We start from the raw sequence: 23,352 nt of genomic DNA, 5'->3' as shown, positions 1-23,352 counted from the left end.
AGTAACAATGTGGTGGTGATGGTAGTGGTTGTGGTGTGGCGGTAATATTTACCCCTTGTATACTTGTATTATTGGCAATATTGGTCTCAGTATACAGTAACAGTATGGCGGTAATATATATGGTGATAATATTTTCACTTCCTATATGCTGGTGTTATTGGTAATATCTGTCTTGGAGTGTATATATATATATATATATATATATATATATATATATTTACATACACACACATACACCTACCAGTAGCATCACTTGGTCGTGAAAGGGGGGGGGGGGCCCAAGTTGACCTCTTGCACCAGGGCCCAGGAGACGTTAGCTACGCCCCTGCCCTTAGGGTATGTTCACACTTACTAGATACGCAGCTGATTTTCTGCTGCGGATCAGCAGCAGATTTCATTTAAATAACTGAACACAGCATCAAATCTGCACCATCAAATCTGCTGCAGATCTGCTGCAGATCCTGTAGGTGTGAACACACCCTTAAAGAATATTAAGCCTTGCCTGGTCGTGTTATTTTTGTTTATTAGAAGTATTCGACGTGTGGGAGCTCGCAACTCCATTTGGTGACAAGAAACACCCCGAGTACATGGTGTATTAAATTTTGTTCCCTTTAAATGAAATAACATTGAAGTAGAACATATAAACAGAACAATTTATATTTTCACAATGCCATTAAGACAATCTAATTTAAAACTATACTAACTAATACGTGAGGAAGGAATGCCTGGTGGCACGTCTGCCTTGCCCAAGACCGAGCGCTGCAATGTAGTAAAAGTTTTATAATTTTCCCATTTGAATCAAGTGTCATTTTTACAGATGTAAGTTCTCTTTTTCCTTAGTCCAAATCAGCTGCAGCAACAGCCCCTATGGGGAACATCTTCCTGCAATTATTCATTAACTTTTTAATTGAACAACCTGTATAATACCTACTACTTCATAGCCTCACTGTACATCTCTAACGGGTAACAAAAAAATCCTTAATGTCTGATGTTTTATCAGATTTTTTGGGTGTTAAATATATGTGCTGCTGCTTTGGACTAAAAGAAAGAGTATTTATAGTGAGTAAAAAAAGTACACAAATAATAATAATAATAATCAAGTTATTTATATAACACCAACAGATTCTGCAGCAATTTACAATTCTGGGGGTACATACATAGACAAAAATTAGACATTACAGAGATATACAGAGATATGGCCATTCTCTGTAAGCTCGCAAGAGCTTACAGAGAATGGCCATGTTCACACAACGTATGTGTTGTATAAGTCACGGCCGTAGTTGCAATTTACAACAAAGGCCTTGATTTATACGACACATACCTTGTATGTGAATGAATGGAATCCCGGCCAGAGCCTATACACATAGTATGAAACAAAACATGTAGAGGATTTGGAACTCATGTTAAAAGCCAAACTCCCTGCTCCTGTACAGCCAATCACTAGCCACTGCGGTGACCCTCAACAGCCAGTGATCACATAAGCAATCCTCTTTGCCCAAAAAGAGAAAATTCAATGTATTGAGTAGATAATAATTTACTTGCACAATTTAAAATTTTTTAATCAAGACGGCTTTTACCTGCATTATTGGTTTTCCACCAGATAACTTGGTATCCCAGCAATGTAATTGCAGGGTGCCAAGTGGTTGTCATTGCAGCATGAGGTCTCTGTAAGCATCATCGCTTGGTGTGATTGATCTAATAGTATAGTGTCGACCAAGCACCCCTCTAACAAATCACTGTAATGCACATTCATATGCATATTACTGTGCACTGATCTGTATAAGCAATCAAATGATTACTTACTGAGCGCTGAGTTTCTGTGTTTTTTGCAACTGTGTCTGTCTGAATTGTGTTCGAATTTACCAGCCACACCTGCTTTGCCTGTCAGACTTTTGGCAGTGCAGGGGTTACTGTACTGCTAGATCTGCTCAGTTGAACTTGGTGCTGGGATCAGGGCTGGTCCAATCAGCTGCTGGAAACAGTCTATGATCCTGGGTAAATAGCAGCTGGCTGCTCAGTTCCCTGTTCACCATTAGAGTTTTCTCACCTGCTCTGTCCATTTACTCTGTTCCTGACCTTCTGCACCTGACCCCGACTATTCTTCTGCTTATTGCTTTTGTACTTTGCTGCCCTGGTTTGTCTAACTCCTCTTATTGTGTTTGTTAGTTTGTCCTTCTTTTGTGCTCCACGTATCGAGAGTAGGGAACGTCTTTGTGGTTGTCCGCGGCCATTTAGAGCCGTTGAGGCAAGAGGCAGGAACAGTGGGAGAAACTAGTCAGGGCTCACTGTCCTTATTTGTGCGTGCTATTTGCTTCTCCTGACAGTAGTCTTTTTTTTTATTTATTTTTTTAATAGAAAACAAACAAAAAACTACCCTATTTTGATATCATTGATTTGCACTACAGATGAATGAGTACTGAAATGCTTGAATGGTCTTTATTTCTGTCGATTATTTATCAATACTCGAATGTTCGAGTAATGAACCCCATTAAAGTCAATGAAAGATTCAAGCATTTTTTTAGTAGCCTCCTACTTGGCAGAGGGGAGGGTGTCTGGTGCACCTGAAATCCTCAGAAAGTGATGGAAACACCACAGAAATGGAGAGGGAACAGCAGGTGGAGCATGCAGGAGGGATTCGCTTAACCATCAGGTAGTATGTTTTATGCTTGTATATATACATTATGGGGGAGATTTATCAAAGGGTGTAAAATTTAGACTGGTGCAAACTACCCACAGCAACCAATCACAGCTCAGCTTTAGGCAGTGCTGAAAGGAAAGCTGAGCTGTGATTGGTTGCTGTGGGTAGTTTGCACCAGTCTAAATTTTACACCCTTTGATAAATCTCCCCCTATATATATAAAACTGTAGGTCATTGTAGGTAGATCAGTATCAGACTGAGTAGACCATCTAATGTTGATCAGATGCTTTTTTGTGTCACACAGGGATATCACTAGTCCTGAAAAGCACTTTTGGGTAGTTGTGGATTAATGCTAGCACTCGTATTGTGTAGTCCAATTATACAAACTGTAGCATAGTAAACAACTGTGTATACTAGCTATATACCAGTACCAGTATATTATACCACTACTGGTATCAGTATACCGTATAATACTGTCTTACACTGTGAGATTACTAGTAATCTGAAAAGGAATTTTGTCTTTTTCGTAGATAGTCGCCTACCAAACTATTAAAACTAAGCCTACACTACTTCTGTCCCTGCTCCAGCAGCTCTCCCTGTCAGCTAACAAAACACAAGTAAATGAAGTATCAGGTAACCTGGTTCTATGTACACCCAGGTCACCTGATGTGGCTGGCCAATCACTGCTATGCTATGCATGTGTCAGGGTTATTTGGCCTCAAAATGCAAACCGTACAAAAAGGTGGAGGTCAATTCACCACGGTAATTTAGCACAGAATTGATAATGATATTGAAAATGAACATTATTTGGCGCTGTCATTATGAAAAGACGGACACCTTTTGCTGTTAAATGAAGGCCTCTTCCCATAGTGGGCTCATTTATTAGATATGTTTTATGATACATGTAACATTTTGTCTGGACCTCTAATAGACACCCATTTAAGTGTCACTGTCCTTATAAAAAATGTTGACAATTCATAGAGACATGTCAAAAGTTTTGATCGGTCTTGGTCTGAGTGTTCACACCCGAGTATGAGAATAAGCCGAGAGAAGACTGGCCGAAGTGTGGTCCTCTCCTGGCTCTGTGTCATGTGATAAGTTGGGCACTTATTGTAAGTCCATGGTGTCTGACTTTTTTACTGATACAGAGTGGTGCAGCGCGGTCCTCTCCTGCTCCTTCTCTCAATCTTTACAGGTCTGAACACTCTGACCCGGACCGATCAAAACTTTTGGCATGTCTCTATAACATGTCAAAAGATTTTTATGATGACAGGAACACTTTAAAATGTTTCATAACAAGACTTTCACAACGGTTGTATTATAGCGCTTGTAAGTCTACATGACTTTATGAAGGTGTATTTGATTCATTTCTATTCTAATCTTAAAGCCCAGCTGAAAGACAACTTTTATATATAAATAAATTCTGTTGCTACTTAATGATATGTTTTATCAATAATGTATTTTAAAGCTTACCTGTCATTTGAAAAAACAAACAAAAACTTTTGATGTGTCACAGAGACATATAAAAGGTTTTGATCAGTCGAGAATGAATGTTCAGACCGCAAAGGATCAGGAGTCGTGAGAAGTCCGTACGCAACGCATTCTCTCCCTGCTCTGTGTCACATGACTGAGGTGGCTGCATATTGTTTATTGTCTACGGCCGTCTTGCTCACACAGTTACAGAGCGGGGAGAGGAACACACTCCAACCCTGACGATCAAAACTTTTCATATGTCTCTGCGACTTGTCAAAAGTTTTTTCTAATGATAGGTACACTTTAAGCTAGCTTTGTTTTCTATCCTATAAAAAAATCGTGACATTAAGATATTCAACCGCATTCACAGTTGAACATACAAAGACTTTCGCAACTACATGGTGTTTGACCATGGTGTTCTCTCCCGTAGGAATATTACATATTGTTATATTGAATATTGTTATATGTTGATCATTAGTTCATAAATGTAAAATGTTATGTATGTTGTAGGACTTGGATGTAATTCAGCTGTCTCTCTTGCAAGTACTTTCTCATTATGAGTTGAATGACTGACATAACCTAACCTAACTTGTAAAATTAAATAAAGAATTGATAAAAAAAAAGATATTTTTTCCTTTGTAATATAAGCAAAAATATATTAAGGTGAGGTGTATACAGCAAGTAAAACTAAAAAAGAAGGACTGTGGAGAGTAGAATCATATGAAAAAGATCATTGGTAGACTCTGTACCAAGGACATACTGACAGAGAAGATAAAAGTTAGAATGGGTTAGTTACTGTTCAGGGGCGTAGCTAAGAGCTGATTACCCCCCCCCCATCCCATCTGATCAGGTGCAGTCAGAGGCCTGTCAAATTACTCTAAGGTGATGCCCCCTAATGTGCCACTGTGCCCCCTCATGTTTTGTGCCACTGCCCCTATAATTAATGGACTGTATGGACAAAAAGAGAAGGGAGATGCTGCACCTCCCACCTATGGCTGAGACTAATGCCTCTCGGCTACATTTAAAGAGCAATGCCAGGATGTTGGTATATAATTTGATCAAACCATATTGCCTCATGTACCACGTGCAGGTCCCCTGGTTCACATGAGTCCCGACACAGTGCTGAGTTAGTGTAGGGACTCATGTGAACCAGGGGACCTGCACGTGGTACATGAGGCAATATGGTTTGATCAAACTATATACCAACATCCTGGCGTTTGTTTTTAAACGTAGCCGAGAGGCATTAGTATCAGCCATAGGTGTGATGTGCAGCAGCTCTTTTCTCTCTCCATGTCTTAATTAATAGACTTTGCTGTGTCCTTCTCTAATCCTTATTTCCCAATCTTTAACTCTCCAGCTGAAAAACTACACCCCCAATATCAACTGCCAGCAGGGCATGATGGGGGTTGTATTTCTGCAACCTGGAGAGCCACAGGCTGCACAACTACAATTCCCATCATGAACTCTTAACAGGGCATGATGGGGGTTGTAGTTCTATCCTGAAGGCTGCAGACTGCAGTAATGGCTGGGAATTGTAGTGTTTGCAGCTGTTGTAGTTGCATGGTCTTAGGTGTATTGTACACTGGAAGCTTTGTGGGAGATCAGAACACATAGTTATGTGAGGACTCATTGTGTTGGAGTGACCCCAGAACACACTAATAGGGAATATAACAAATATATATGTTACCAAATTATCAAATTACTAAATTATAAACCAAGATCAATGATACCAGTACATAAGAAACAAATATCACAAAACCTTCCCCACTGCAATTACCTTACCCACACCATTACTAAAAAATATCCACTGTACAAATACCAGTATCATCGCAATACACTGACTTATATAGAGGTAGATACCAGCTGTACAAAGGTTCTGCACACAGTACAGTTACATCCAGTGACTCACAGTTGATGTCTTCTCTGATTGAAGCCGTTTTTCTCCATCCGGACACAAGTTGACCACGCAAAATTTGCCAGACAAACATTTTAGGCTTCTTACTCATACAGTATAGGTGTCTCCTGTTCCCCCATATAATAGTCCCCTCTGTGACCCATATTAATAGAAAACCCCCTCTGTGCATCCATATAGTAGTTAGGTACCTCTCAGTACCCTCATATAGAGTTAGGTGCCAAGGGGGGGGGGGCTCGGTCCCCATGGCGACCCCTATAGTTACGCCACTGTTACTGTTCACAATACCATTATAGACCATTGAGTTTCCATTGCTGTTTAATAGTCATTATAGATTGGCCTTATGTTGTGTCACCTGTGTCTGCGGCTGTTAAACCCTGTCTGTAGCTAACAGTACCAGCTTCCCCTGCAGCAGGGGTTACATAAAGATCATCTGTCCCCAGGTTTATGCTATGTAAAGACAGTGTAATATAGCGACAGAGGACTTGATTCATATGCTGTCTTACTTGGTGCCCATTAGTGCTCCTTGCATGTCACTGTGCTGAAAACTTCTGTACAGACGCCTTCAGGATCAGGGGGATCCCAGAAGATCAAAAAGTCAAATGTCATCACTTTTAGAGTAGGATAACCCCCCCCTTTCCCCCCATAACATATCGAATACACCTTAGTCAGCATTTGACATAATATGAGGGTATTATACTATTTTTAGGTCATAAGTGAAAATACAGGTGTAAAAGAAAATTCTAATGATATACTTAAGTAAACTGAACAATATAAACCAATAAATACTGCTGTCTGTTACTGAACTGAGATTTGAAATTGAGTTTCTTTTACAATGGCTACCAATTATTTTATTTTCTGCATTTTTGATATTCTTTCATGTCAGCTCCTCTTATCGTGTCAAACATTTGACATACTTTAGTTTGTAAATATGACGAGAGAATGTTACCCAGGAAGCCATGCTTACAGATGTCATGAAGTGAGTTAGTTCGCTATGTCTAAACTTATATAACAGTAAAGGTCATTGTTGACTGCTAAACCCCAAGTGACAGCTGCTGCTTGTTTCCCTGCATCTTCAACATTTTTCGGCATTTTGATTTAAAGACCCCAATAAGTGGATGGTGGTAAAATAAAGAAGGTAAGGGGCTAGTTCATACAGCTGTATCATAGGTCTGTTTTGTACAGTTATGTAATAGGACTATGAGACTTCTACGATACCTCTTAGCACTGGTTGGATACCCATGATCCGACTTTCATTACCTATCTACAGAATAGGTACAGAGTGTCCTTGGTAGAAAAGATGCTTTAAAGATGTTTTCCAGCTGATCTGAAAAATACAAAATACAATTACTCGGGAGACGGAAATAGCGTGAAAGAAAAGGTGGAAGAAAACTAACCTGTCTACTTACCCCCTGTCTTTTATCACCACTGCTCTGGACTGCCTGGCAGAAGTTGACTGATGACATCCCTGCACACACTGCTTTGGGCCGTATAACCAATCACAGGCCTCAGTTGTAACACAGACTTCCTCATGCACGTGGCTTCTGAGGACAGAGATTGTCTGCATCACCTCATGAAAAATGTATATGTTATGAATGCTCATGAGGGAACTTTGGCAAGGTCCTCAGTGCGTAAGGCACAGCTGAGACTGCACTTTTGGCCATAATTTTCGAGCTATTCTGTGTTTTGTTTGCCTTTGTCTATGCTTGTTGACTCTCCTCATTTTGTTTGTCTTGTTTTGTGTTCCTCCTAGCCATTGCAAGGACGGTCGCCCAGTTGCTCGCTGCCATTTAGGGCAGATCGCGGCAAGTAGGCAGGGACAGTGGGCAGGGTAAAGCCTAGGGCTCATTGTCTGTGTCTTTTTCCTATTTTCAGAGCCACTAGTCCTAACAGTATGTGGACATGATCTGAGCTAGGAATGGTCTGAACCCTCCGAGGTTCGGGTTCGTATCAACCCGAACGCTCGGCATCAGATTCCCGCTGTCTTCCCACTCCGTGGAGCGGGTGGATACAGCAGGAGGACTGCCTGGAAAACTGGGATACAGCCTATGGCTATGGCATTATCCCAGTTTTCCAGGCGGTCCTCCCGCTGGATCCGCCCACTGCACGGAGCGTGCAGACAGCGGGAATCATTGCCGAGAGTTCGGGTTCGTACGAACCCGAACCGAACTCGGTTCGGACCATCCCTAATCTGAGCATTTCTAGGTGGTCACTGCCTGCCCCTGGGTATTTTTTTTAATCAGACAGAAAAAGAAACCTTTACATAGTGGCTGTGCTGGTATTACAGTTTGTTTCACCTTAAAGAGTACTCCGGAGAAGAAAATAATTGAAATCAACTGGTGTAAGAAAGGTATAAAGATTTGTAAATGATTTCTATTAAAAATAAAACAAACAAACAAATAAAAAAATTAAGTTCTTCCAGTACTTATTAGCTGCTCTATGTCCTGCAGAAAGTGGTGTTTTCTTTCCAGTCTGACACAGTGCTCTCTGCTGCCACCTCCGTCCGTGTCAGGAACTGTGCAGAGCAGTAGCAAATCCCCATTATTTTTTTTTTATAGAAGTAATTTACGAATCTGTATAACTTTCTGACAACAGGTAAATTAAATATTTTTTTCTGTTTTAAATATAATAAGCTGTAATACTAGATGCAGCTACTACCTAAAATTCACAGGCTGGTTGCAGGACAATCTGCCTATGTAAAGGGCTAGCAATCAGCTGATGAACGAGAAAATGCTCGCATCTTTTGTGCAGCTAATTAAATCATTGTCAGTTGCCTGCACATCTGCCACTGCATCGGCCTGTGCAAAAGGGCCCTAAAGTACAGAGCAGAGATGGAGACCCACAATACAATGTTCATGACAGACAACCTAAGAATAAGCCTTTAATTGTAGGATTTAGCCTAATTTAAAATGGAATGTTTTCCTAATTGATATGTTTCCCTTTGAATCTCCAGGTATCATCAATACTTGGAAATTGATAGATCATTTTGGTTTATTGTTCCAAAAGGTGTATCTATGGCATTGTTTCAATGGCATTATGAACTCTGGTGAGCAGGTTATTACTTATAGACTATGATTAATATAGAGATGAGTGATTAGTGTTGAGTGAAGCTTTTTTTATTGCTGATCACTACATTATCCCATGTGAATTTCAGGAATGATCTTTTGTTTTATGTAATGGGATTTGCTGATCTATGCAAATATGTTTTTTTTTAATAGGTGAACTGAGCCCAATGAGCCCTTAGAACGCTGATATGTTTAACAACTCATTGCTCTTAAATGTATCCTGCACTTTAAAATAAAAATAAGCTTTGTTAAATTATAACGCGTAGACACTGATATCTGTAAGCAGATGACACCGTGTTTACACCGTGCTTTGCTGTCAAGGAGTTGCACTTTAGTAAGTCTCATGTGGCTTCATGCTAGGTCTAGGGATCTGCTTTGTCTTGACTGTATCTACGTGTGGTATGAAAAATGCGACTTTACATCCAAATCGCAAATCATACATTGGGTTTAAAGGACACGAATCTACGAACAATGTTGAAGTCTCAGTTTTTAGCTCTGTTATGTGTTTTGTAGATGTCAAAAAGTTGCATATTTTTGACAAAACAAGCATGATTTAAGATGCACAGAAATAGTAAATCCGAGTTTTTATCTGCTTGTTCCAAACTGGCAATTTGCAGTGAACTCACTGTGATCTTACTGCTTGGTTCATTGCTTTCATTCTGTAATCTCACCTACAACTCCTGAATAAAACATAGGCAAGACATACATAAAATAAACATGCATAGGGTGTTAACTTCAAAATCACTTTCTACTGACATTGGGGGGACAAGCCAACTGTTTGAGGTGTATGTGGGGCTTTACGACTCTTCCTCGAGAGTTGTTGTGGGATGAGAAGGGTTGCATGTGTTGGATTTCAACCACCTGACTTTTTTTTTTTTTTTTTTAAGAGAGATAAGATACCAACAGAAGTGCCTGGCAGTGGTTTAGCCCTCCTAATGAACATAAGAATGGCCATATGTATGGGGAGATTGGGATAGACATTTGTCTGCCGAACAAACTTTTAGTTTACACCTAATGTCGTGTATGGCCAGTTTCAATGAAAGTTATAAATCTGTTATAGGTTTTGAGTATAATATGACTATGGATGTATACATGGCAGATTACATGATACATACTTAGATTACATAGTGTTTTAGTCTATTTTTGTGTATCTAATGTAGGCTTGTTTATCTACTAGTTTAGATTATAGTCTACTATTCTAACTGTATCATAGAAAGGAGACCATATAAGAACCTTTTGTTTTCTAGTGTAATTTCCATATTAATGACTTGGCATGGAGTTTGACATATGTCGGGCTGACATGAAGAGGTGGAACACAACATTAAATATGCTGGTTCTGCACATTGGTTATAAAATAGAAAAAAAAAGTAGCCTGGAGATCTCTTCTGGGATATGTTCACTAATTTATACATAAAAGGATTTCGTAACCCCAAAGCCAAGTGAAGTAATATCTCTTAGAATTCTTTTTTTTTAACTCTTCATTTAGAGGTGTGTCCCAATTTATCAATCCAATAAGCAGCTAAAATAAAAGATGTGCTGCCAGGCATGCCAAATCTGCCAAGCCCATGATTACAGTAAATTGATTTTCTGATTCCCTAGGCAGCCAAACCCACTTATTAGAGGATATAAAAGGTGAGACAACGACTTCTCTGCACAGAGGGGCTTAGACTCCTTCCCTCTGACTTCTGCTTTTGTGGATCAGCTTATTCATTTCTTACATTTTTCTTCAGCCCAAAATTTATCAAAATGAGTAGGAGCCAGTCATTTGGTAGTAAGTCTGTGTCAGGCAGCAGGAACTTCTCAGCATCTTCACTTGGAGGAGGAGGAGGTGTTGGTGGTTTTGGTAGTGGTGGTGGTGGTGGTGGTGGAGGAGTAAGGACCAGCTTTAGTTCAGTTTCTGTGTCAAGAGGAATAGGGAGTGGAGGTGGTGGAGGTGGTGGCGGTGCTGGTTTAGGACGCTCTGGTGGCTTTGGCTCTAGAAGTTGTTATTCCCTTGGGGGAAATAGGAGGATTTCTATTAGTGCTAATTCCCGTGTTGGTGGTGGAGGCTATGGAATGGGTATTGGAGCAGGTGGCGGAGGTGTCATAGGTGGAGGAGGATATACTGGTGGAATGGGAGCTGGAGGAGGATATGGTTTTGGCAGTGGAGGAGGTGGTGGAATGGGAGGCGGATTTGGTGGTGGGGGACTTGGAGGAGGATTTGGTGGACCTGGTGGAATGTTCCCTGATGCAGGTTTTGGTGGACCAAATTTTCCTGTGTGCCCACCTGGTGGAATTCAACAAGTAACCATTAACCAGAGCCTCCTAGCACCTCTTAATTTGGAAATTGATCCAACTATCCAAAAAGTGAGAACAGAAGAAAGGGAACAGATTAAGACCCTCAACAATAAATTTGCCACCTTTATTGACAAGGTAATGTACTGTAACCTGCTATTAATTGACTTTGTATTTATGCTATGTGAATGTTTTGTCATTGTTTTATATGCTCTGTATATGTTTGTACATCTTAGGTCAGATTTTTGGAGCAACAAAATCAAGTTCTAAAGACAAAATGGAGCTTCTTACAGGAGCAAGGACAAAAAGGGGGAACAAGAAGGAGCAATATTGAGCCTATGTTCGAAGCTTATATCAGTAACATGAGGCGACAACTAGACTCATTACTTAATGACAAAACTCGTCTGGATGGAGAGCTGAGAAACATGCAGGACCTTGTGGATGACTTCAAAAACAAGTATGATTTCATACAGTCCAATTGTCACTATTGTTAAGTGATCACATCATAGAAATATTGTACAGCAAATATAAAAATTAGAACATGAAAGGTTGTTCCATAGTGGTAACGTTTATTATTCTAGGCCCAGGAAGGTGGGCATGTGCCAGAACTTGTATCCCTATGGGATTAATTAATACAATGCAGCCAAGTTTTCCAAGTTAATAAGCTAACATAGTTAAAGCAACTATGTGTTTTTCTATGTTATGCCTTTAAGGGGTTGTCTAGGCTTAGAAACAGCACCTCTCCTGTCCTCAGTTTGGGTGTGGTTTTGCAGCTTAGTCCCATTGAAGTGAATGGAACTAAATTAGAATACCATACACAATCTGACTACAGGGGTAGCACAGGGGTAGCTTGCAAGTAATGTATTTAGTAAATGTGACTTTATTAGTTTATTAGTTGTTTATACTAGACTTTATATAGTTTTGATCTACTTACTGAACGCCACATTAGATACTTTAGAATGAGAGACAGGGCTTAAAGTGCCATAAACATGCATAAATATGCAGTATACACAATATAAATTGCATTTTTGTTTCTGTTAGATATGAGGATGAGATTAACAAGCGTACAACTGCTGAAAATGAATTTGTGGTCCTTAAGAAGGTGAGCATATGTATACCAGATGCAATGTCTTCTACTCTCTATAGTGATTGTGCTCCTAATGCATGTTCTGTATAGGGAACTCTAGCCTTACCTAGGCCACTGTATAATCCATGGCTTACATACATGATGTTTTCCCACAATTTAGAACATTTGAGGTTTAGCCACTTAGCTTTTCTGCAGGTCTCAATATGTCTTCTCATTCTGTATTCATTGACCTATACTGTTAAATCATTGCCAGGATGTGGATGCTGCATACATGAACAAGGTGGAGCTTGACAGCAAAACAGATCTTTTGACTGATGAGATCAACTTCTTAAGAACACTCTATGATACAGTAAGTCAAAGTCTAGATTACCTTACCAATGCATTGTCTGTTCATTTCATGGGTTGTGTGCTTTAGACAATCCAAATGACCAACAATCAGCTGATCGTGGGGTGTCACACTTTTGGGGTCAAGCAATTAGCTGTAATCTAATAAGTGGGAACCAGGCAGGAAATACTGCACAATCCTCACTTAAACCAATGGGCTGTTTGTGTAATGCATAATTGTGTTGGGTTCTCTGGAACAAAAGACTCTCTTTGTAGCTAGTAGATACATAGGCTAATGGATAAGAGTCTAGATTAAAGGAGATTCGTCTTTTAGAGGTGTTTCTCCACAGTTGATATTTATGAACTAAAGTCATAAATTATAGTCCTTCTAGTTATCAGACCAGTAAGGTCTCTCAATGATCAGGCATATTACCTATCTTATACATGAGTAATTATTGGGATTTGGTGAAAACCACTTAAAGTTGGAATTCCTTAAAGTAAATTGACTTAATTGAACTAAATTGTACTTCTTTCGATGACCACTAAGTTGCTGTATTTGCATTGCAGGAAATGAGTGATCTTCAAACCCAAATCTCTGACACCTCAGTCATTCTTTCTATGGATAACAATAGAGCTCTAGATCTAGATGGCCTCATTTCTGAGGTTAAAGCTCAGTATGAAGAGATTGCACAGAGAAGCAGAGCAGAGGCCGAAGCTGCATACGCCATGAAGGTAATCACATTGCCATGTTTATATTGCCAAATACAAAGGTGCTTTTCTGTAATCACAAATTATAATAAAGTTATGACCCTCTGGTTATTCACAATTTTGCAATGGACTACTGTTGTTCATTGACCAAGATATACAGGATACCAGTGGTCTACAGTGATCATAATGATATCTTTTATAGGCTTAGCTATTTCTTACGAAATTATTACTACCCACTTATGGAATTCATACAATGTCAATTTGTTCCTCTATAGTTTCAGCAACTGCAAGAAACGGCAGGCCAACATGGTAGCAATCTTAAAAGCAGCAAGACCGAAATAGCTGATCTGAACCGTATGATTCAAAGGCTGAAGGCTGAAATTGAAAGCGTAAAGAAACAGGTAAAAGTCATAGTAAAACTCTAATATTTCTCTGATTCACACTCAACTAAAGAGTTAATTTTGATGGAGCTCAGCCCTATCATCAGTATAGCTTACTGCTGCCCTGTTTATGGCATGCTTGCCAAGCAAAAGCTTGGGCGGTGCCACATCTGTCTAATTAATTCTCAGCTTCTGTTTTGAATTCATCCTAATTCATCCTCTAAAATCGGAGAACGGGATTGAAATTGTCTTTGGTACTTAGTGGTACTTATTGCAAGTCATAGTAACCTAGATCATCTTTTCATAACCAATTCTGGACAAGTTTTATTCTTTAATTATTCATATTGTAGGTCACTCAACCCATGTTGTTTTATGAGTTCACAAGGTGGTTTAAATAATAAAATACATGTTCTACATAACTTTTGTAAACATCCCTCATTCTAAGGTCATCATAATGGCTGTCAGGGTTGCACTACAGACAGTTCTTCGGATATGACGCTCTGTCTAGACAGAATAATACACTACTAGCCCTGCAGGTCCATCTGGTGCTTTGTCTTCTACATGCTTATGTTCACATATCTGTAGTGCAGTATAGTATAGTAAAATCTGACACCATCAAAGCTATACAAGATCAACAGGATATGCCATGGGTGTATGATGGGTTGAAGCTTTTTTGTAAAAGCTTCCTGGTCATATGGCCTTTCATACAGTATATATAACTCTCTACATTAAAAAATGGGCATTAATAAAAAGTCTATGATATTTTAATACACATATTTTTTCTTCTTTTTAGTGTGCCAATCTGCAAACAGCTATCACAGAAGCCGAAGAACGCGGTGAGCTTGCTATAAAAGATGCCCAGAAGAAACTTGATGAGCTCCAAGCAGCTCTTAAAAAGGCCAAGGAAGATTTGGCTAAGCAGATACGTGAGTACCAGGAGCTCATGAATGTGAAACTGTCCCTGGATATTGAGATTGCTACCTACAGAAAACTGCTGGAAGGAGAAGAGAGCAGGTATGGCATGAGCTTCCATTTTATCAAATGTATTATGTATTACGTGAACTAATCAGAATTCCACATATATGTGAGATCTAACAATTTCAATTGGAAACATTTGGGTCATCATGGCACCATGTGTCCATGTGCAAAATATAGACGAATATCACCCAGTACTATACTATTATAGTTGTTTAGGCAAAGAATACAAAACCAGCATAATGTGTTGTCCATAGTGCTGAACACAGAGCTGAAAGCTTGTTATGAACTTGCATGATAACTCTCTGTGTTGAACCAAAAGTTATTGCAAATATGATTGTGGTAATTGATTACTGAGACAATTCTGATCTTTGATATGCTACATGACTACCTTCCCATTGGAAAAAACTGGTTTTCAAGATGGAAGCCATATTTTGAACATAGCCTAAAAGATCGGCTTCCTCCCTGGGTATTCAGGGAATTTTTCTTTTTCTTTCTGAAATAAAAGGGACTTTTGACTCCCCTTGTATTTCTATTTGTTGGTGTTTTAATGATATAATGATATCTAGACCTCCTTTTGTGGTTACTGACTGAAATTCTTAGTATCCACCCTCAAATAGCCATTAACTACTACTTAACAATTGTCCGAGGATGTAGTAAGCTAATCTATCTAACTTAAAAACTTGAACTAATTTGTGGTTGAAAAGTATTCATTATTCATTGCATTCAGTGGTACACACAGTGTACAGACAATCATTTTATTGAATATTCCATTTTAGTATTAATCATTTTTACTTTCATCTAATGGTGCATTTTTTCCATTTTCAAATTTAGGATGTCAGGAGAGATCACAAATCCAGTGAACATCTGTAAGTAATCCAGAATTATCTCATTTATGTTTTTAGTGGAATAGATAACAACTCTGTTCTAATGTGAGCATTTCTTTTTACAGCTGTGGTCAGTGGAACCACCTCATACAGTATGGGAGGAGGAGGAGGAGGAGCAGGCGGTGGATTTGGAGCTGGAGGAGGTGGATTTGGTGCTGGAGGTGGTGGATTTGGTGCTGGAGGTGGTGGATTTGGAGCCGGCGGTGGTGGATTTGGAGCTGGAGGAGGATATGGAGCAGGAGGTGGTGGATATGGAGAAGGAGCTGGTGGATACGGAGCAGGAGGCGGTGGATACGGAGGAGGAGCTGGTGGATACGGAGGAGGAGGAATTGATTATGCCTCTGGTGGAGGTGGTGGATATGGAGGAGGATATTCCATGGGTGGTGGAGGAGGAGATTACAGTGGTGGAGGAGGGGGCTTTAGCTCTTCAAGCAGGCAAGGCATGACAATTGTCTCCAAAACATCCTCTTCCTCATCAACCAGAAAAATCAATTAAGTCTGCCTTTACCACAAGTTTCTTTTCTATCTGCTAGGTTATGTTTTTCTCTACCACATGCCTCACTCCACTCCAACAACAATATCAAGCAGCCATTTGAAGCCACTTATAATATGATTCTGGCATTTCATCATATTCTGTTATAAGCTGGAAACCAGCTGTTGTCTCCAAATGTTATGTCCTCACAAGTGAACACTACCACTTAAGTTTTAAACTGATTACTGTTAACTAGTAGCCCCACCACCCACTAAAGCCAAGCTGGTCCACACCTGTAATATTTCCATATAGCCAGGCAGCAGAATTTAATTTGCCCGATTACAATATTACCACCACAATATGAAATTGTATTTTCCATTTCAATACAGTATTCTTGTAACAACTCATGATATTTGAAATAGCAATTCTCCTTGTAATCCTGTAAATCTCTGATATACTTTGATGTTTTTATTTCTTGTCTTATAACAATAGAAATAAATAGTATAGTCTTTAATTTGTTTCTATGATAACATATTTTGCTAAGGGAATTCGACCTTGGTAAACCAATTGAGCAAGAAGGGAGTAAGAACTAAAAAGGAATATTTTAAAGATTTCATAAATTTATAAGCGGAAGTACTATTTTAAATGTGCGTACGGAAAGATCTACTGTTAGGGCAAAACCATGAACAATAACTGCAGTAGTGTACTACTGTCAGAATTGTCCTGCTCTTTTATTTTATAACATCCTTGAAATACTTACACCTCTTCCTACTCACCTTAAAATCCATCACGATTGAAAACTTAACCATTCAGAGGTGACTGTACTTTACACCAGGTTTATAGTCAGGAGGTGAATATCCCCAGAGGCCACCAACCTTTCAATGTTTAGACTTTGTCTACGGCCTTCACATAAAAACCTCTTAAAGCTCTTTGAAAGTTTCAAAGTTAGTAGAGAATATTGGAATTTAGTGTAGTCAAACAAGAATGATAAAGTTTTCAGTGAAAAAATGAAAAAATTGAGGAGATAACTATATTGACCGAAATATGGAATAAAAAGGAACAATTTTCAGGACACGTGAGCAAAATAGGGTTGAAAAATACTTTATATCTTGTTCTATGCAATACTCTGGACATCTGCGCATGTTATGTTTTGTATATTGCACTTCATGCTTGTAATACTGTACTATGGTTACATGTGATGCTTGCTCTAGATACAACATCAATTCATTTGGTTAAACATTAACCTCCTATCAAGCTGTTTTGTTTGTCTAATAAATTGCATATATGATAAAACACAATGAGTGTTGGATTTGTATTTATTGTTGCCAGATGAATGTGATAAAAAAAAATTACATTCTTTGGTATTCAGAATCTTAAGCAAATGCTCTTCATCCCAGGATACCTTGTTGACACTTTAACCCTATTACGAATCCTGATAACAGTATTGAAGACTAAAGGGGTAGGCATCATTCTGTGACAAACACAAGGAAAGTTTTTATGATATATTACTATTGATGTGGCCAGCGACCTTCCTTCTTTGACTGAGCATGACTGTGCTCTTATTATAGAAAGGGGGATGAGCCCGATACCTCTAGTGATGGCTTATCCCCATAAGGACAAGAGATGATGTTGAGATCCATCATGTTCTATTCTTCGTTCCCTCAACCTTTACCATCAGGAAAGAAGTTGAGAGACACCCCTATACATATTGGATGGTCTACTATGGAAACTGGTAGGTTCAGACAATGGTAATCTAACATGTACAAACACTAAATTCCACAGTACTTTTATTCATCTGCTTAATGTATCATTTTGTAATCACCTTTTCCTAGAAAGTTTCGGGTCACACACTGCAGTTTTTTTGGAAAGTTGCCACTGTAGTTTTAAGCCAAAGCCTTAAGTGTTTTTAGCAGGAGACAGAAGAATAAGTCCTTCTTTTATAGTTCTTGTTCTTTTTGAATTCACTCTTAGTTTTGGCTCAAATTAGTTTTCCACAAAAATTGCTGTGCGTGATGGCTGTCTTATAGTTTCCTTAACAACCCACCCTTCTTAAAGGATACACATTACAGATTTCTTATAAATATAAAAACTTCTCCATTGTGACACAGTGAATCAATAGTATTCTTCTTTGATTTACCAAGCTGAAAAAAATAAAAAAATAAAATAAATAAATATATATATATATATATATATATATATATATATATATATATATAGCCATCAGACAAGTTTAACTGCCCCCTTGAGCCCTTTTCAATTGAAATACTGATCAGAGAAGATGTCACCTGTGAGTCACTGACTGTAACTGAACTGTAATCGCACATATGATGGGGAAGATTTATCAAACATGGTGTAAATTGAAACTGGCTCAGTTGCCCTTAGCAACCAATCACATTCCACCTTTCATTTTCCAGAGTCTGTGAGGAATGAAAGGTGGAATCTGATTGGTTGCTAGGGGCAACTGAGTCAGTTTCACTTTACACCATGTTTGATAAATCTCCCCCATGGTCCTCAGAGACAATGTAGACTTGGTGATTGGTGTGTGTGTGTGTGTGTGTGTGTGTGTGTGTGTGTGTGTGGGGGGGATATTGATATCTGTATAGTGTTTTTTTTCTTCATATAGTACCAGTATGCTAATGCTAATTATATGTGTTGCACAGCCACTTAAGTGGCCCAGCCCATGGGGAATCCTCATGATGCGATCACAGTCTTCCAATGGTAACCATGGTAGCCAGAGGTCAGATCATGAACTTTATACCTGCTGTTTACAGAAGCCTGTGAGGCCCAACCACAGGCTGGGTCTTACACGCTATAGCTGTCTGTTTATTACTTTAAAAAAGTGAAGAGGAAGGCAGCAGTGATATGTTACTTAATTTTTTTTTAGGGTGATATATTATGTTCGCATTTGTCACCTACAATCTGAAAAAATTCATCAGTAATGCATCTGTTTTGCATGTTAAGGCTATGTTCACACTACATAAGTTCCCCAGAAATCACGACCATTGTTACAACGGCAGTGATTTCTGCAGTACTTACGTAGTGCTGCAGGCTGAGGGAATCCTGGCTGGAGTGTATACACATAGTATACACTCTGGTCGGGATCCCTAGCGGCGCTGTAGAAAAATGACATGTCAATTTTCTGCGGCCACTATTCAGTGAATAGCGGCCGTGGAAAAACCCTGACGGTTCACACAATGGAGCGAGCAGCTCTAAAGATCATCCAGCCGGTACTGCAGTATTGGCCGTGATGATCCTTTCTGAGACCGGCTACGTGTCGTATACTATGTGTGACCATAGCCTAAGGGTGCGTTCACAAATTGATTTGCTTTAAATCTGTGCCATCAAATCTGCTGCAGATCCTGTACATGTGAACGCACCCTTAATCCACATTTTGGCGGGTCCATAAAAGTGAGAAGTCGCTTTTAAAAAAGGCTGTTATACATGTAAAATCAAAATTATGAATCCGTATTTTTTGGGACGTTATGGACAATACCTCCTTAACAAATTTAAAGACGCGCCCCTATGGGACAATCTATGCTGCAATTACAGTCCTTACTAGGGAGACTTACTATGAGACCACTTGTAACCGTACAATTACAAAATAATAAGGCTGTCCTTGCAATTGGAAATGGAAAAAGAATCAAAAAAGTAAAGTGTCAATAACATGCAAGTCACATATAATTAACATGTTCACCTCATGTCCATAAACTGTCTAGACCATACTGCATTGTCTCCATGTAGCACGCCTCTAGTAACACGTCTTTTTTTGTTTGTTATTTAAATATTTTAATATCTGTGGGGAGGTAAGTGAGATACTTGGTGGTTAGAATAATCAGCTATGTACTATCATCTATCAACCTATCCTTCCCAAAGTATACACAGATTACAGATTTATTATAACTGAAAGGACTGATCTACTCATTGCTATTAATACAGGTTTTACGTTCAGAAAAAAGGCCTCAGAACATTATAGGGGTTATCGAGGCTTAGAAAACCATGGCCACTTTCTTCGAGAAATAGCTCTGAATTGTAATATCACACACAGCTAGGGGTGGTGCTGTATTTGCAAGAAGGTAGCTGTGCTTGTTTTTTTTTATTTAAATCACTATATAATTTTCTTGGTCGTGGTGGTCAACATCAGTCACGTTCCCTAAAAATATTTATTTTTTTATACAAAGAAGTGAATGATGAGTATTCTTCTTTGATTTACCAAAATGAAACTGAATTTGAGTCTCTGCACATACCAGAATTGGTCAGTTATTGTTTGTGCCATGATCTTTAGTTTTTACCAGAACCGTTTTAGCATAAGGCTATGTTCACACTACGTAAGTTTCCGGCCGTAGCGCGTTCCGTGAATAAGCGGCCGGAGATTTACGTAGTTTGCGTACAATGGAAAGTATATGATCTACGGCTGCACAGTTCACACTACGTAAGAACTTACGCCAGGATCGTATGCGGCACCGTAAAACATGAATCAGACCATTGTTTCAGGACGGAAATGCTGTAACTTACGCTCGTAGCATAACATGCGGTCCCATACGTAGTGGTGATTTCTTCATTTTTGCACTTTTCTTTGCCGATCCAAAAAGTTCTGTGGGGTGTCTGGGGCTAGCCGAAGATTTCCAAGTAAAAGACCACTGTCAGATCGCTACGTAGGGCACTCGGGAAGCGTAAGTAGACTACGGGCCTAAGTTCGCTGACCGTACGTAGCAGGCCGCAACTTACGTAAATCCCCGGCCGGAGTTTAACACGTATATGTCCGGCCGTGAAAAATATGCGGCCGGACATATACGTAGTGTGAACATAGCCTAAATGTGTATTATGGCTGTTTATTACACTTTTTCCTGATGCGAAGTGACCAAATATCAACAATTCTTATTTCTAATATTTTTTAGGATGCCTTTACACATACAGGATGCACAGCGCATTTCACATTGCCAGTTCCGCTGCCATCCTGTCATTTTCTATAGGTTTACATACTTGCATCAAGTTTTTCATTCTGCTGCGAGTATGTAAAGCCCCTTCCTACTTAACCAAGAGCCAGGCTAATGCGTTACCTGCTCATGCTCCTACTTGCTTCTGAGGTCCCAGCTCAACAGATGATGTTGTAGCAGAGCCGATGATGTTGTAGCAGAGATGATGATGTTGGAGCAGAGCCGATGATGTTGCATTAGAGCCGATGATGTTGTATCAGAGCTGATGATGCAGCAGAGCCGATGGTGGTGTCCGATGGGGGGAGGAATGCTGGTAGCCGATGATGGGGAGGTGTGGAGGGGGAGATCAGGGGGGAAGCTGGCGGTAAACGGGGGCGGCCGTCGGATGAGATGCGGGGGGGGGGGGGTGCCGCTGGTGTAGTGATGCAGGGGGGGCTCGATGCCGATGAGCTTGGGGGGGTGCCGGTGGTCACCATCGTGAGTGATGCGCGGGGAGGGGGTTGATGTGCCACTGACGGTCGTCTCTGGTGCCGGGTGAGTTCCGGGGGGTTGCCGCTGGCGGCCGTCTCAGGTGCCGGGTGAGTTGCGGAGGGGAAGAATGCCGGCGGTCACGTTTCTCAGGGGGCCGTGGCTAATGCACTCAGGGGAGTGGGCTTGCCATCATCCAGTGAGACGAGGGGGGAGGTGCCACTGGCGGTCACCATCGGGGGTGATGCGGGGGGAGGGTTCCGCTGGCGATCATCGGATGAAATGGTTTGGGAATAGGATTACATACTGGGGGGGGGGGCTGCTTTCAGAGAGGGAGACAGTGATCAGCAGCAGCAGCTGTCACTGTCTCAGTGTCCTCCCTCACTTCAGTGTGCTGGTTAGAAGCACTAACCCAGCCCATTGAAGAGACTGAGGACACGTGATGCTGACTTGGAAGGTGGGGGCCAGGAGCAGGGAGCGTGTCGGGTTGGACTGAGATTTGATAATTCTATGCATTCGGTAGGGGTGAATGCATGTAGATAACAGCAAAACTTTGCAGAATCCATAATACCTTTGTATTGGAAAGATGGAAAGCTACGGCTGGGCAACGTATTAATGCAAAAATAATTTTGGGGGGAATACCCCTTTAAGGTTATGTCCACACTATGAAATCCCGGCAGATCACCCGCCAGGTTTCCGCAGCTCGCGGACACTGGCGGATGTGTGCATGTCTGCTGGTTCCATAGGCTTCATTCTATGGTTTGCCAGATTCCGCTTTCAGACGCGAAGAATGAACCTGCTCATTCTTAGAACAGGGCGGAATCTGGCAAACCATAGAATGAAGCCTATGGGAACAGCGGAGATGCACACCCCCCAGGTCTGCGTGCAGGGGCAAGCTGCAAAATCCACAGCGGGTGATCCAGAGGTATTCCGTAGTGTGGACATACTCTTAGGTGGAAATTAGGCTGTTGCCCTAATAGGGACAGGGACCAATGTGAGCAATATTCTTTGTACAGTGGTGTGGAGTATGTTAGTGCTATATACATAAAATGAATGGGGAAATAAAAGTTTGTACAGGAGCTGTAGACACAAAATGCTAAATAAGGTGACTAGCAGAATTTTTTTTGTATGCAAGGTTTAAAAAGCATCTAAACTGTCAGCCTGAAGGAGGTCGGGATGGCATGTCATGGTTTTACAGTTACACCTCTGCTGCTGGCTAGCTTTCAGAAGAAAAACGATTATCATCAGTACTTCCTCCATAATAGGTATATGCACATTCCACTCAGTATGTAAATAGTTTAGTATCTTGTACATCATCATCAATTATTAAAATTTTATGAGATTTGACATAAACCTTCAGGCTATGTTCACACTACGTAAAACTACGGCCGTAGTTCTCACCGCAGAACTACGGCCATAGTTTTGCGGTGTGTGACATAGCCTTATGTGCAATGGGATCCCGGCCGGAGCGTACACGCATCGTATATGCTCCGGCTGGGATCCCATGCAGCGCCGGAAAAAAATGACAGGTCCGTTTTCTGCGGCCAGAATTCAGTGAATTCCGGACGCAGAAAGACCTGTCAGTGCACACAGTGAAGCGAGCAGCTCCGGCCGCTCGCTTCACTGTGTGCTATGGGAAACTCTGATGCGAGCGTGCGCTGATGCGCCCGCATCAGAGCTCCGCAGCCAGATGGATCATGGGGTCACGGAACGGCTGGTCTGATACGCCGGGTGAACATAGCCTCAGAAAGGAAT

The 23,352-nt window shown here is 40.4% G+C and overlaps 1 protein-coding gene across 1 annotated transcript; it reads left to right on the top strand.

The window, feature by feature from the left end:
- Positions 1-10,728: 10,728 nt before the first annotated feature.
- Positions 10,729-17,493, top strand: LOC138792578 (keratin, type II cytoskeletal 6A-like). The gene is made up of 9 exons (XM_069970173.1): positions 10,729-11,500; positions 11,599-11,819; positions 12,404-12,464; positions 12,703-12,798; positions 13,341-13,505; positions 13,757-13,882; positions 14,655-14,875; positions 15,671-15,705; positions 15,789-17,493. The coding sequence occupies exons 1-9, from the start codon at positions 10,835-10,837 to the stop codon at positions 16,217-16,219; spliced, it is 2,022 nt and encodes a 673-aa protein (XP_069826274.1). The 5' UTR covers positions 10,729-10,834; the 3' UTR covers positions 16,220-17,493.
- The last annotated feature ends 5,859 nt before the right edge of the window (positions 17,494-23,352 follow it).

The sequence above is a fragment of the Dendropsophus ebraccatus genome, chromosome 5 (assembly GCF_027789765.1).
Source record: "Dendropsophus ebraccatus isolate aDenEbr1 chromosome 5, aDenEbr1.pat, whole genome shotgun sequence".
NCBI classification, from domain to species: domain Eukaryota; kingdom Metazoa; phylum Chordata; class Amphibia; order Anura; family Hylidae; genus Dendropsophus; species Dendropsophus ebraccatus.
This window is presented reverse-complemented; position numbering and strand designations above follow the sequence as displayed.